The sequence below is a fragment of the Urocampus carinirostris genome, chromosome 2 (assembly GCF_059441175.1).
Source record: "Urocampus carinirostris isolate Australia breed hairy pipefish chromosome 2, RoL_Ucar_1.0, whole genome shotgun sequence".
Lineage (NCBI taxonomy): Eukaryota > Metazoa > Chordata > Actinopteri > Syngnathiformes > Syngnathidae > Urocampus > Urocampus carinirostris.
In genome coordinates, this window is record NC_142350.1 from 11335660 (window position 1) to 11350157 (window position 14498).

Consider the following 14498-nt stretch of genomic DNA (forward strand, 5'->3'; position numbering starts at 1 on the left):
AGTTTCTGTATCCGTGTCCTGCAATGATGAGTCTAACAGTGCCACCTGCTGGTATGTGGCTTTGGCTTTAGACTTTGCGACAGGAAGGTAGGGGTTTTTTGGCAGTCTACAAAGAGCTGTCAACGAGATCAAAGCCAACAGAGAAGCTTACCACGTGTTGTGTTGTGACTCATTCATTTGCAGCAACTGTAATAAAAACCTCATCGTCCAGTCCAGCGTGAATGTGGATCTTTTGGTGGGACAGGTACACCGCGGTTACATTGGTGCCGTGACCCGTGACTTCTGTCAAGCTCACAGTATTTGAAATTGTAGTTACATGAACGACGTTATCGTTAAGCTCATTACTGTGCAGTGTCACGGTGATGCAGATAACTAAATGTGCTATACATTGACGTGTTACGGAGGCTGCTGATTTATTTTGTGATTTTGACTTATTTACATTTTTTTCTGTTGATGAGACATCTTTGAAACATGTTTAATCAGAGCACGAGTGACATTTCTGAGGGTGTAGCTGATCAGATGACAAATATTATTCAGGAGATAGGACATAAGTTGGCTGATATCATTTACTCTCGTATACAGTAACACAGTATAGTAGCTCCTAGCGCTGCTGCCACACAAGATGTAGCAAACATATTGAGTCAGCCTAGTCATGCGTCAGATGTATCACAGGTTCAGGTGGTTACACAGAGAAAAGTTAAGGAACCACCGTCATTTATTGGGGATGGCTCAGACTCAATAAAAGTACATGAGTGGGAAGATCTATTGCGGACATTTATTAAGAAGAGTAATGTGAGGCTTGAAGAGCAGGCCGAGGAAATCATTATGCATTTGAGAGGAAAAGCTAAAGATGTAGTTAGGTTTGGCATTAGAAACAGTAATATAGCCGTCCTGACATGATTTATAGTCTTCTCAGGAAACACTTTAGCTGTACCAAGTACTCTGCTGTCCCTTTAGCTGACGTTTACTCAACCTTGCCCAAAGACCAGGAAGACCCCTATGACAACTGGCTGAGACTAAACAGAGCAGCTGACCTTGCCTCTGACTGCTTGAGAGAGCAGGGCAAAACATGGACAACCCTGAAATTGAGGTAACTCGCATGTTTATTAGGAACTGCTCTTGCAAAGTACTGGCACTCACTTTCAGATCCAAAACCATCGATAAGTGGTCAGCATGTGAAGTACTAGAAGTGCTAAATGAATACCACGCTAAGAAGAGCTACAAAGCAGCTTCCCCACAACAACCTGTGAGTAGGGCGGAAATTGCTGTACACAAAGCTGAGGTGAACCATGGTCCAACCCTCATGCACAAGCCACCTCAGACTTCGAGCCCACAGTATGTCCCTCTAACGGACGTTATTAGTATGTTGGAGAAAGTTATGCTACGTGGCGCCTCTAGCCAGTTTCAAGAGAGAAGGCGAACTCCAACCAGGCGAACTGGAGACCGAATTAATGTTTTCACTGACAAGCCATGTATTATTTGCAAAGATGACAAACACAGTGCTCTCTCTCATTGCCGAGAAAAAGAGCTTTGCTTTCAGTGCCATGCCCCAGGGCATTCTCGACGTGACTGTCCAGTGAAGAAAGCTGTCCCACTGCCTCAGGGAAACTGACTGGTCTGCCCATAGGGGAGAACAGTGCAGATCAACTGAGTGTGCCTCCCACCACTAATGTGATGCCTGACATGCAAGATAATCAATCCATCTATGAGATGTACAGCAACACGATACCTCCATCGAAGAAGCTGATCTTTCAGGGGTTTCAGAGAATAGCGGAGACTGACGAAGTGTTTTACACACCTGTACTTGTGCAAGATGGCCCCACTTTCAGAGCAATGTTAGACAGCGGGTCAATGGCTTGTACAGTAAGTGAGGCAACTGCCAAGTCCCTGCTGCAGCAATTCCCTGACATGGTGAGTTACACGGCTGATAACTATGTCATTGTAGGCTGCGGTGGACACTAAGTTTGTCCCAGAGACATGTACGACATTCACGTCACCGTTTACGGATGCAAAATGATAATGCCAGTAATGGCTGTGCCAGGCCAGACAGAACAGATGATCCTTGGCAGCAATGCCATCAAACATATTTTGACTCAATTGAAGAGCACTGACGGTTCTTGGAGATTAGTTTCCACTCCTGACAATGGTCTGTCTGATGACCACAGTCACTTCCTGTCAATGCTTTCCAACACAAAGAGATGGAAAGGTGATTGCATTCCAGATAGGGTAGGGACAGTTAAAATCAAGAGTTGCGTGACGCTGAATCCACGGACCGAGTACCTTATTTGGGGCAAGTTACCTGAGTCGGCCGGGATGTCAGCGGGCAGCACTGTGGTTGTTGATCCAACCCAATCTAAGGCTGGGCCCAGATAAGTCCTTATCGGGCGAGTTGTTACTCCATTCTGGTGTGATGGGTGGGTGCCTGTTAAAGTCTTTAATCCTACGGACAGAGTTGTGGTACTGAGAAGAAACAGAAAAATAGCAGATGTGTCTCCTTATATCGCAACGGAAGACCTGCCCAGTGCAGAGGAGGTCAAATGCAACTTGTAGAGTGTACAGAGCAAAGAGGTCCGAACCAGGTCAGAAGAGGACATGATGCGTACATTGTAAGCTCTGGGACTGCAAGACATTGACCTGAAGTCATGCGAGGTTTCGCTGCAGTGTAAAGACAAGCTCCTTCATGTCATCGAACAATTCGAGTCAATCTTTTCTCGCCATAAGATGGACTGTGGAGAGGCCAAAGAGTTTGTACATAATTTCCACCTTGTTGATGGTAAGCCGTTCCGTCTACCTTACAGACGCATACCACCAAGTCAGTATGAAAAACTGAGGACGACTCTGAACGAGATGGAAGAGAAAGGAATTATTCAGAAGTCGGCTAGCGACTATGCGTCTGCGCTTGTTCTCATATGGAAGCGGAATGGAGAACTCAGGATATGTATTAATTTTAGAAGGCTTAATGCGAGAACCATAAAGGATGCCTACCCACAACCGCATCAAGCTGATGCTTTGGTCGCACTTGGGGGAAATGCCTTTTTCTGCACGGTGGACATGACATCAGGCTACTACAATGTCCCCTTGCACCCTGATGACAAAAAGTACACGGCATTCTCATCACCCTTCGGGCTTCACGAGTACAACCGGCTCCCTCAGGGACTTTGCAACAGCCCAGCAACATTTATGAGGATGATGATGTCGATATTCCTGCAGATGGTGTTTACTCGCCTCAAGGAACACAACCTCAAGCTTGCACCCAAAAAGTGTTTTTTCCTCAGACGGACTGTGAAATTTCTCGGGCATGTCAACAGTGAGGATGGAATTCCGACTGACCCGGAGAAGGTGAGAGTGATAAATGACCTACAAGTCGCTGACCTAATGGAGTCTGACGGTAAGACGCCGTGCCCTGGTAAAATCAGATCTTTTCTAGGCATGGTGATGTATTACCAAAGCTTCATTGAGGCATGTTCTGCAAAGGCAAAACCTCTGTTTAGGCTCACATCTGAATCTGGTGCCCAGTATAAGTGCAAGAGAGGCCGCAAACAAGTGAGGAAAGGCCAAGTGAAGCTGACGCCTGCTGATTGGTCTGATGCATGCCAGAACGCGTTTGAAACACTGAAACACGACCTCTTGACAGGTGTCACTCTGGCCCACCCAGATTTTGATGCGCCGTTTATTCTGGCTGTCGACGCATCCTTCGTCGCTCCTAGCTCAACTACCCTGCACACGGGCTCGAATTTCTTGCCTTGAAATGGTCAGTATGTGATAAATTCAGCCATTGGTTGAAAGGAAGACACCACGTGGACCGACAATAACCCGCTGACATACATTTTGACCAAACCAAGACTTGATGCGTGTGAACAGCGGTGGGTAGGGAAGCTAGCTGCATACAATTTGGACCTGAAGTACATTCTCGGCCCAAAGAACATCGCTTGTACGGTCATGTGTGGGTCATCGCCTTGTTACCGAGCCCTATACCTCGCTGTTGGACCAGGTCAACGGGGTGAACAACAGTACTGTGCAAGAGGTGTTCAAAGTATCCAACAATTGTCACGCTGTTGTAGACGAGAGTTCTGGGACATCAGATGAGTGAGTGAAAAGGGCAGTTCCACCAGGCACAAATGGTTCTGTGACATCAGAAGAAGTTGCTGCTGTCCTCAGTGCTCAGTCCAGGCGGCGTGGGTCAAGTAATAGGAACGGATGCTAACTTCAATCTTCTGCAGAAGGAAGATCAGTCAACGGCACTTCCACAGAGTCAGCTTGTTGGTCTACAAGAACACGACAACACAATAAGCAGAACCATGTACTTTGTAGACACAGGAGACCTACCAAGCGTGAGAGAGCTGTCGAGTCGCCTAGTGTGATGAAACTACTGAAGCATTGGAGCAGACTCACCATACAGAATGGCATGCTCTACAAAATAAGGAAAGATCCTCGCATGGCCAAGAAGATCTTCCAGTTTGTGATGCCTGACTCATTGAAGCAGAAAGTGAAATGAAATGATCTGCATTTATATAGCGCTTTTCAAGTCAATGACTTCCCAAAGCGCTTTACAATGTGCTCCACATTTCCCAATAGCGGCCTTGCAGCCATGTAAGGCGCTAACCTGCTTATTGGGGGTATTAGGGGTTCAGTGTCTTACCCAAGGACACTTCGACATGTAACACGGACGGGCCGGGATTCGAACTGGGATCCCTTGATCCCAAGACGAGCACTCTACCTCCTGAGCTACTGCTGCCCCTAGTCCTCCACGGTTTCCATGACTCAGCAGGTCACCAAGGCCAGAACCGTATTTTGTCTCTGCTGAAGCAACGATTCTTCTTGAATGGCATGGAACGTGATGTTGTGAACTATGTTAAATCCTGTCAGCGTTGTATAGTAGGGAAAACACCGGAACCACACAACTGTGCACCACTCAAGAACCTAGTCACCTCTGAGCCTATGGAGTTGGTCTGTATAGACTTTTGGACTGCTGAGCAATAGAACAAGTCTGTAGATGTCCTGGTCATAACTGATCATTTCTCCAAGATGGCGCATGCCTTCCCTTGCAGGAATCAACAAACAAGTTGCTCGCTGTCAGTGGCAGGATTTCTTTCTTGTCTATGGTTTCCCTTGGCGTATCCACTCTGATCTGGGAGCCAATTTTGAGAGCAAACTGATCAAAGAGCTTATAGAGATGGCTGGGGTGCAGAAATCCCATTTGACTCTGTACCACCCCATGGGAAATGGTTTAGCAGAACGATTTAACAGAACATTGGGATATATGATCAGAACCCTTCCCACTCAACCCAAAGCAAATTGGCCACAAATGCTGCAGCAGACTTCTGCTACAACTGCACAGAGCATGAGACAACAGGGTTTGCACCGTTCTACCTAGTGTTTGGGAGGATCCCTCGTCCCCCTGTCGATGTCATGTTTCAACATGCTAGTACCAATGATGCTGTTGTCAGCTACTCTGACTTTGTAACCCATCTGAAGAAGGATCTACATGAAGCTGCTCAGATTGTACGGCGGAACACTCTCAGAGAACAGACTCGCCATGCCAAGCTGTACAACCGTAGGGCCAAAGGATCCCCCCTCGTTGTGGGAGACCGGGTGTTGATCGCCATCAGAGGTGTCCCAGGGAAACGCAAGGTTGCAGATAAGTGGGAGTCGACCCCGTATGAATTCATATCAGTCAAGCCTGATCTCAATGTCTATAGAGTCAAGGATTGCCTGACGGGCAAAGAGAAGGTAGTTCACAGGAATTTGCTACTCTCTGATAGCTTCTTGCCCTGTGAGGGAGATCTGGCCAGCGAATCTGAACACTCAGGGTGTGATGCTGCTATGCATGGAAGTGATGTATGCCCTGATGTACCTGACGCGGCTGAAGACAGTGATGTCCATACAGTAAACTGGGTGATACAGTCAGGTGAAGAGCAAGTTCATTCAGAGGTGGAGGATAACTCACTCGACAGCAGATCTGATGCCCAGTCTGAATCTCTCACAGTCGATACATCCAGTCAAGGAAGTCAGCACATCCCCGAACAAGATGTTGATCATACTGCAAGTGACAATGCGGAAAGCCTACCACAGTGCTCTGAAAACATGATCCTTTTGGGTGTGGGCCCTCCAGACACTGTCCTCCCAGACAAGAACCCTTTGAACACTGACCTCCCGGATATTGTCTCCCCCTGGTACTGACACGGCGCTGTATATATATATATATATATATACATATATATAAAATCACACACACACACATGTATGAATGTGTATATACATACATGCATACAGACACGATATCTGTTCGACACCGAATTGTTCTAAGAACCAAAACATTTTTTCAAAGCAACAGTTCGTACGTTCATACGCATTCCAAACTCTTCTGGATAATAAAGATTAGAAATAAGATAAAAATACAATTTTAAGGCATTTACTGTACCTGTGAACAAGGGTTCAATGGCAGAAACTCGGACTTGATTCTTCTTTTAGAATGCCGTGGGAATATGCTGCTCCTCACTGGCCAGTTTTGGTACTCCACCAGACGTCTGGTTGAGCAAGTTGATTCCGTATTAATTTATTCAATCAAAATTCATTCGATAGCCATTTTCGGAAAACGTATTGCCACTTGAAGTGTCGTAGGCAAATAATAAAATGTACAATCAGAAAAAAATAAAAATTGTTTTGATTCAAAATTTACTTTCGCGATGCAATTCTGCTTTCAGTTTGCTTTGTTTTTATGGTATTTGAAAATGGTAAATGGTCTGCATTTATTCAACCCTTGGCAAAAGGTATGGACTCATCAGTCTTGGACAAGTGCTCTCTCAGACATTTTATTCTGTGGAAAAAAACACAGATCAGAAACATTAATCAAACGTACCGTCATTCCAAAGTGCTACATTTTAATATTCAGAAACACAAAAAAAAATATTAAGAAATAAACATTGCAATCGTCAGTAAAGATTATTTTAATAGAGCAAGTGCATGGTAATAAATGTGGAATAATTGAATTCTGAGGAAGAAAATATGGAATCATGAAAACAGACAAATAACAATCAAAATATATCACTGGTATTCAGTTGTACTGGCTTTGGCTTTATGACAGCTTGCAGTATCCGAGTCATGGACTTGATGAGTGACACACAATATTCTTCATCAATCTGGTGCCAACTCTCTTTGTTTTCATTTGCCAGATCATCTTTGGAGGTCGAAGCCTTGCTGTGGACAATGTTTATCAATTTCCACGACAGGTTTTCAATTGGGTTGAGATCTGGGCTATTTGTACGGCATGAAATTGACTGGATGCGTCTTTCTCCAAGGAACGCTTTCAGTTTTTGCTCAGTGGCGTGATGCATTGTCATCTTGTAAAATGAGTTCACAATCTCTAAACACTTTACCAGTTAAAGGAATAAGAAAGCTGTCCTATATGTCAACATTTACTTGTGCATGTATTGCAGATTGAACACAGCTATCTCCCCAGTGCCTTTGCCTGATATGCAGCCCCATATCATTAAAGACTGTGGGAATTTTGTTTTCCCCAGGCAGTCCTCTTTGTAAATCTACCCGGAACCAAACACATGTTCCAGCATTATCATCTTGTCCAATGTAGATTCCTGACTCATCACCGACGTCAGCCATGTAAGCGCCTACCTGCTAACAGGGGCATAAGTTCAGTGTGTTGCCCAAGGACACTTTAACATTTGACCTGGAGAACCCAGGAATTGAATCTATTAAATACTTGAATAGATTTTTATTGTGTACAGTAAGCTTGTGGCCTTATTGACAGTGGAATGGAATCGTTTTAATTAAATACTTAAAATATTTTGTTTGTTTATGGCAGCATCTATGGACAAAATTAGCAATTTTGGAGTATTTCTGATTCTAATATACATGTGTATATATATATATATATAGAGAGAGAGATAGTTTATTTCACCTCAACTTTGTGCATAAGTATTACTCCTATGTTCTCAATGTCATTGTTAAAATATATACAAATAAGAGTGAGTCCAAAATAAGCAAATAAAATACTTATTTTTAAATTTATTAAATAATGGCGTCACATTTTGAGTGTTAATGAAAATATTACAAGCGTCACATTTTGAGTGTCAATGAAAATATTACAAGCGTCACATTTTGAGTGTCAATGAAAATATTACAAACTAAATTAAAAAAATACACCAACATCATTTTCATTTTATTTCGTTGAAAAACACCATGAAATAAAAACAATACAAGACAACTGGGGTGACTCAACAATGTGGCCTTCACGTACAAAAAAGGGAAATATGTCCATTGCCTACAAAATAAATACTCTTTTTTTCAATATAATACAAAATGTTTCCGACTGCTGTGGAGTAACATGCAGGATGCCTGGAAGCTGGGGAATGATTTGAGCACTGAAATTTGAAAAAAGAGGGCATGTAAAAAGTTCACAAAGTCTTTCATTTATCTTGTGGGTCCAAATCTTGAACTCATCTTTCTCAAGTGGAATATTCCTGCAAAGTGAAGGATTATCAGGGACTAACGAAATTAAAAAAATAAGTACATGACTAGGTTTGGAAGAATACTCACAGCTCTTGGTTTCTTGTTCACCTTCATGTCAAATCTGCATTGATCATAAATAGAAATGGAGTTTAAATATGTTGAGAGGTTACATTTCTGAGAACAACAACAAACAGTGGTGCCACTAGTGTAGAATGTGTGAGCCTGAAAAGTAAACCAAAGCAAAATAGCACCACATTTTGCAGACAAACTTGCAGCCGGCCAATCTGATAAGTGCACACTGACAATCACAAAGAGAAAAAAAAGGGACACGGGCCCAGAACCAAGCTGGTGATAGCATTCAAAGACATGCATCACAACACGACACAGAAAAATAATTAGCTGGAGATGTGGTTAAGAACAAGTAAAATGTGCAAGACCACAGGAGCAGGAAGTAAAATTTGGAACTTACTCAAAGTCATAATCAAACATGGCAGAAGGGCTAGGAAAGGAGAAGGAGTCAGCAATACGACAGGGGAAGGAAAAGATCAGCAGCAGTTAGTTTACCAACAGCGGTCGGATCACGATTTCTACACAGAAGTGACACGCATGTCACTTGCGTGTGTTGGCAGGAGAGCCTGATGGGTTAATGTATAGTGAAAGTAAAAGCGGCCGAAATATGAAAAGCTACCATAGTCTCCCCCCCAAAATAGAACAGATTCAAAATCTTAGATGAATCTCATTTTATACCATTATATATATATATATATATATATATATATATATATATATATTATATATACACACAGTAGACCCCCGGGAATAGGTTTTACTGCCTGACAAGATTTTTCCTTTACAGTGTGTGTCTCTCATGCAGAGCGAGGACAGAGACCAGGTCGGTGGCTTTAGGGTTGGGCGCCCGCTCCCTAGAATGGGAGGTCACAGGTTCGAGCTTTGGTCAAGTCAAGCCTTACAACCTTTTGGGGGGAAATTCCATGTTTTGGGAAATCGTTCAAATTTCCACCTAAATGCGGCTTCTTCGTGTCCCCTTTGACTTTTAGTCGTTTCTTGTATGCATTGTTAGCAGAAGTGTGCTCATGGATGCTCACGCCGTAGAGTATCTAGCAATTTGAATGTAGGTTTTAGATCAGGGGATGGTGTAATAATAGTCTGTGGTTTGCAGTAATCTGTGGTCTGTGCAGCCCTTGACTTGTGCTACCAGAGGCTTCCCCTCCTTATGTGAATTCAATCCAAAACCTCACTTTCCCTCCATTAAATGCTTTCCGCGTTTTTGGCCGCAGTTGTGTGTTGATTTCTACGCTACGCACGAGAATGTGGAAATGAGAGAATTAAAAATTAACGAATCGAAGGTTGGAGGTAGCTGAAAAAACAACCTCAACAAGTTTTTATCTGTGTTTTACTTTGTAACAAATACTTAAATAAACCACAACCTAAGTCAATTTTGCTACCGCTGTGTTTTTAAATATGCACACTTGTATGCTTGTCTTTGTTGTGCTGAAAAATGACCCAACCACCCCCTGCATCTAAATACCCCCACCCCCCTAGAACCTCTTTGAATCTAATTTTGGGGAAATGTAATAGACCAGTGAAGCCCGGAGCATTTGCACCTTGGATGCGCAAGGGAACATTTCATGCAAGCAGAGGGTACCCGCGCCATATAGGGCAGGTGTACCTCCAGTGTTGTTAAATTCTAATATAAAACCAGCTGCAGAGACTGCGCTGCTTCACACGGTGCACCCTATGTTCATGAAAATACAATACTTAATATGCTCCAAAAAAAGTCTACCTTTGTGGTGTTTATGCCAGGCTTTTATTGATCGACGTTATTTAAATTCTGTTCTGTTATTGGTTCCTGTCACAAGATCCTGAAAATAAATATTGTATGAATTTCTAACAACACCTTTCTATTTATTCAGTTCAAAATCTTGTGTGCTTCATACAGACTTTGCGAGTTGGCAACACAATACTGTATTTTTTGTATCGTATTTATTTGTGATGGGTTCAAGGCTTGCACTGATGATAAAGGGAGAAACAAAAACACGATAACCACGGAAACAAAGCTTGGGATCATCACCACATAAGAAAAAGGCACACAAATCATTACTATGGCCGTAACCAATCGACGATTGTGACCATTATAAAAAAAATTAGGAGGACGTCTCCCTCTGGATCCACCCGCTACTCCACTCAACTAGCTCTTCATATCACACCAAAGGTAGATAAAATATATTTTTTCCTTCATATGTATATCATTTGTTATTTAAAGATCTACAAATATACTACGAATATTTACTTTATAATATTTTGTTATTTTTGAGGGACCAAGGGTTTCGAACGCATTAGGTTTGCATTAACAAAGGCTTCTATCCACCGCTATACAGCTATTTCCCCTTTGTGATTCCATTTTCAGTACAAATGTCAACTATCAGTGGTCTACTGTATAAAACATAAACATATAACCTATTTGTGTCTACCTGTGCCGATTTTTGTTCTTCCTCTTCTTGTGGCTTCCGTGATGGCTGCCAGACGAAGAAGAAGATGCAGCTTTCTGTGGCTTCAAATCCTGAAGGGCGGAGTCCACCTCCTCCGTGTCCTCCTGACTGGGTTCGTTCTCTTGGTTCTGGAGGTCTGGAGAGGCATCACTTTCGGTGCCGCTACCTGCCTCACCTGGCAAAGGAAAATGCGGATCTCAGCGCTTTCATTTAATAACAGTCCAGATTTTTGGGAGGATCCCTCTTTGCTCACGTTTTTCAGTCATGTGATCGGGGATCCCGCCGAGTGCACACACTGCCTGTTGAAGAAAACACAACTACAATCAAAGCCAAAATTTCATAATAAGGCCACAAAAAGCAATATGAACTTACAGCAACTGACGTGACAGAAGACTTGCTGAACAGACGCTCTGCCTCCTTGAATTTCCTATTCCTTCTATCGGTTTTACTATTAGAGTTCCTGTGGGAACCATAATATTGATTAATATCTTAAATAAACAAAACTGTTTCCCCCTGTATTAATAACTTACTTTTGATTGGTTAGGTATCGGTCCCATCCCCTGATGATGTTGCCGTACATTTGAGTGTCTTCTAAATAGCTGCCCTCAAATGCATATATTTGTCGCTCCAAATTCACAAGCGTTTCCTACAAAAGAAGCAAAGGAAATTTCCAATTTCTTTGGGTAAATTCCTTAGGGGCAACGTGTTATTTCAAAATTTAAAACACGCATGTTTACAATTTTATTTTGAAATTATTGAATTCGTTCCTTCTTTTATATTTGAAAGTTGAGCTATAAAGTACCCGGACGAAACAAAGTATTGGTTATCTTTGATTAATGGTAATTATATATTATTATATATATATATATATATTATATATATATATGATCAACTGCATACAAATCGAAACACAAATTATGGCCATCGTTGATGACGTTTGTACCTTTAAATCTCGCGAGAGCGTTATAGTAACGAGGACCCGGGTTTAGCTGCTAGCAGGTTGGCTAGCCTACACAATAAAAAGAAGCTAGTGCTGACAAATAAAGTGTCTCGAAAATGTTTGCTGTATTAATGTGAATATATAACACTATTTATAAAACACATAGATATACGGTCAGAAAGTGCCGAAATATTATCCCGGGGTGAAACACGCGTAGCCGTTATTAGCCTAGCATTTAGCATGGCCCATGCAAGCACCGAGCACAATAGCTAAAATGTTGCAATTAAAATTATATTTTGACTTCATCCATAGCACTGTGCTTCAAAATATTTCAGCTTGTGTTTTCCCATGGTATCATAAACCTACTGCAAGCTCTTGTTTCCTTTTAACAAGTTCTGCAAGCTCCCGGCGGGTATCCGGGATCTGAGGCGGGGTGGCCTTAGCGTGCATCGCCATGATGGATCAGCAGTGAGGTTCGTGGGGAGAGAAAAGGTGGCAGAGGGGGTTGTAGTGTTGCAAAATGTAGCGCTGTAGCCGACAGATGGCGGTAAAGAAGCGTTAAAAAATGGCAACGAGCTAAAGCACAGTGGTTGCAACGCTCAAGGTTATATGGAATTGGAAAAAAATATAATTGTCTTTCTTGTCATTGTTATTGTTATCAACGTAGTGACCGTTGTTTACAACAAACTCCTAGAGTTTTGTGTGCTTGTTTAGGGTAGTGATGGCTCTGGGGAAAAAAACTTTCTCTGAGCCTGGTTAGTCTTTGGCAGGAGTGCCTAGACTTTTCAGATAGTGGTCCAGACATCCATCCATCCATTATCTGCAACGCTTATCCTCAGTAGGGTTGCGGGGGTGCTGAAGCCCATCCCAGCTATCTTCGGGCAGTGGGTAGGGGACACCCTGAACTGGTTGCCAGCCAATCGCAGGCCACACAGGGACAGACAATTAGCTCGCTCATTCACACCTACGGACAATTTTTATAATAATATTTAACCTGAAATGCAAGTTTTTGGAATGTGGGAGGAAACCGGAGTGCCCGGAGGAAACCCACGCAAGCACGGGGAGAACATACAAACTCTGCACAGGAAGGTTGGTAGCTGGATTTGAACCCACGACCTCAGAACAGTGCTGCACACGCGCTGACCAGTGCGCCGCCGTGCTGGGCCAGACATATTAGGCCGGGCAATCTGGCCTCTTGATATTGTATTTTTTTAAAACAGCCACAGTCTCTTCGCAAATTAGTTAGGCACAGTCGTTTCGGATTTGGGTGAAAAACGACTCCATTTCCACTTGTCCTTGAAGCGGCGGCCCTCACAGTCAACTTACCTTTTATATTTACAGTATTTGCAGTCGGAAACGGGGTGGCAAGGTGAAAGCAAGGTAGCCAAGGGCTACTGCCATCATCTGGTGAAATTGTCATATATACATATATATATATATATATATATATATATATATATATATATATATATATATATATATATATATATATATATATATATATATATATTTATTATTTTTTTTTTTTTTACAAATTAATGTTATACCGCTGTCAGTATTACCCACGGGCCACATCTTATTAGTTTTCTGACAGAGGCCACGGGCCAGGAAAAATTTGATCACGGGCCGTAACTGATCCCTGGCCAGACTTTGGACATGGCTGTCTTAAGCGGTCGGGTATCATCTGCCAGAGGGCAGCAAGTCAAATAGATGTTTACCGGGATGAGCTTAGTCCTAGATATTGTCCTTCAGCCTGGGTAGAGAACAGCCAATGATTTTGATTGCTGTGTTGATGACCTTCTGTAATGTTCTTATTTCTGCTGTAGTACTCCCAGCAAACCACATGATACGCCATATGGCAGTATGTTCTCCAATGTGACTCAGTAGTTTCTGTTCAAGGTGGTTTTTGCATCATATGTCGTTCGTATCTTTACTGATGTTTTAAAATGGGATCCAGCTAATTTAGGACAATAATGTTAGCAATTACATTTGGCTGCATACATCCATCCATTATCTGTACCGCTTATCCTCAGTAGGGTCACGGGGGTGCTGGAGCCCATCCCAGCCATCTCCGGGCAGTGGGCTGAACTGGTTGCCAGCCAGTTGCAGGGCACACAGGGACAGACAATTCACTCGCTCATTCACACCCAGGGACAATTCTGACCGGCCAATTAACTTGACATGTATGTTTTTTTTAAAATGTGGGAGTAAACCGGAGTGCCCAGAAGAAACCCACACAAGCACGGGGAGACCATGCAAACTCCGCACAGGAAGGTTGGTAGCTGGATTTGAACCCATGACCTCAGAACTGTGCCACACACGCGCTAACCACCGCCCCGCCGTGCTGCCCTTTGCTGCACAGAATTAATTAAAATTAATTAGATAATCTCCTGACTACAGAGGTATAAAGTCCACGATTTCCTCCAGAAAACTGACTAAGCCTGGTGAACAAGAACAGTATTACTGTATTTAACTGAGGCTATTTTATTATTTTTAATACATATACGGTCCTCTTTGTGTTTCACAAGGTTGCTGCTTTAGCGTTCTAAACCAACAGGTGCTGCAGAACTCTAAAGATATTT

The 14498-nt window shown here is 42.8% G+C and overlaps 2 protein-coding genes across 3 annotated transcripts in view; both read right to left on the reverse strand.

The window, feature by feature from the left end:
- ppt1 (palmitoyl-protein thioesterase 1 (ceroid-lipofuscinosis, neuronal 1, infantile)) overlaps window positions 1–6462 on the reverse strand; it is a 45831-nt gene extending 39369 nt beyond the window's left edge. The window contains exon 1 of the mRNA XM_088328897.1: window positions 6422–6462. The gene's annotated coding sequence lies outside the window, so the exon portion shown is untranslated. The remainder of the gene's footprint in view (window positions 1–6421) is intronic.
- A 1684-nt stretch (window positions 6463–8146) lies between these two features.
- meaf6 (MYST/Esa1-associated factor 6) lies at window positions 8147–12448 on the reverse strand. 2 transcript variants are annotated; one of them, XM_088328899.1, is made up of 8 exons: window positions 12283–12448; window positions 11507–11622; window positions 11349–11436; window positions 11230–11275; window positions 10959–11151; window positions 8936–8965; window positions 8554–8587; window positions 8147–8477 (listed from the first exon to the last, which is right to left on the reverse strand). In XM_088328899.1, exons 1-8 carry the CDS (start codon window positions 12370–12372, stop codon window positions 8463–8465), a joined length of 612 nt encoding a protein of 203 aa, XP_088185025.1. In that variant the 5' UTR covers window positions 12373–12448; the 3' UTR covers window positions 8147–8462. The 2 variants fall into 2 exon arrangements, with proteins under 2 accessions (XP_088185025.1, XP_088185026.1); XM_088328900.1 differs by lacking the exon at window positions 8936–8965.
- Window positions 12449–14498: the final 2050 nt, after the last annotated feature.

Coding starts and splice junctions, on each gene's coding strand:
- meaf6 (XM_088328899.1), bottom strand. CDS start 12,372: ATGGCGATGCACGCTAAGGCCACCCCGCCTCAGATCCCGGATACCCGC. Junction 11,623..12,282: donor AAAGGAAACAAGAGCTTGCA/GTAGGTTTATGA, acceptor CTTCTTTTGTAG/GAAACGCTTGTGAATTTGGA. Junction 11,437..11,506: donor CGATACCTAACCAATCAAAA/GTAAGTTATTAA, acceptor TGGTTCCCACAG/GAACTCTAATAGTAAAACCG.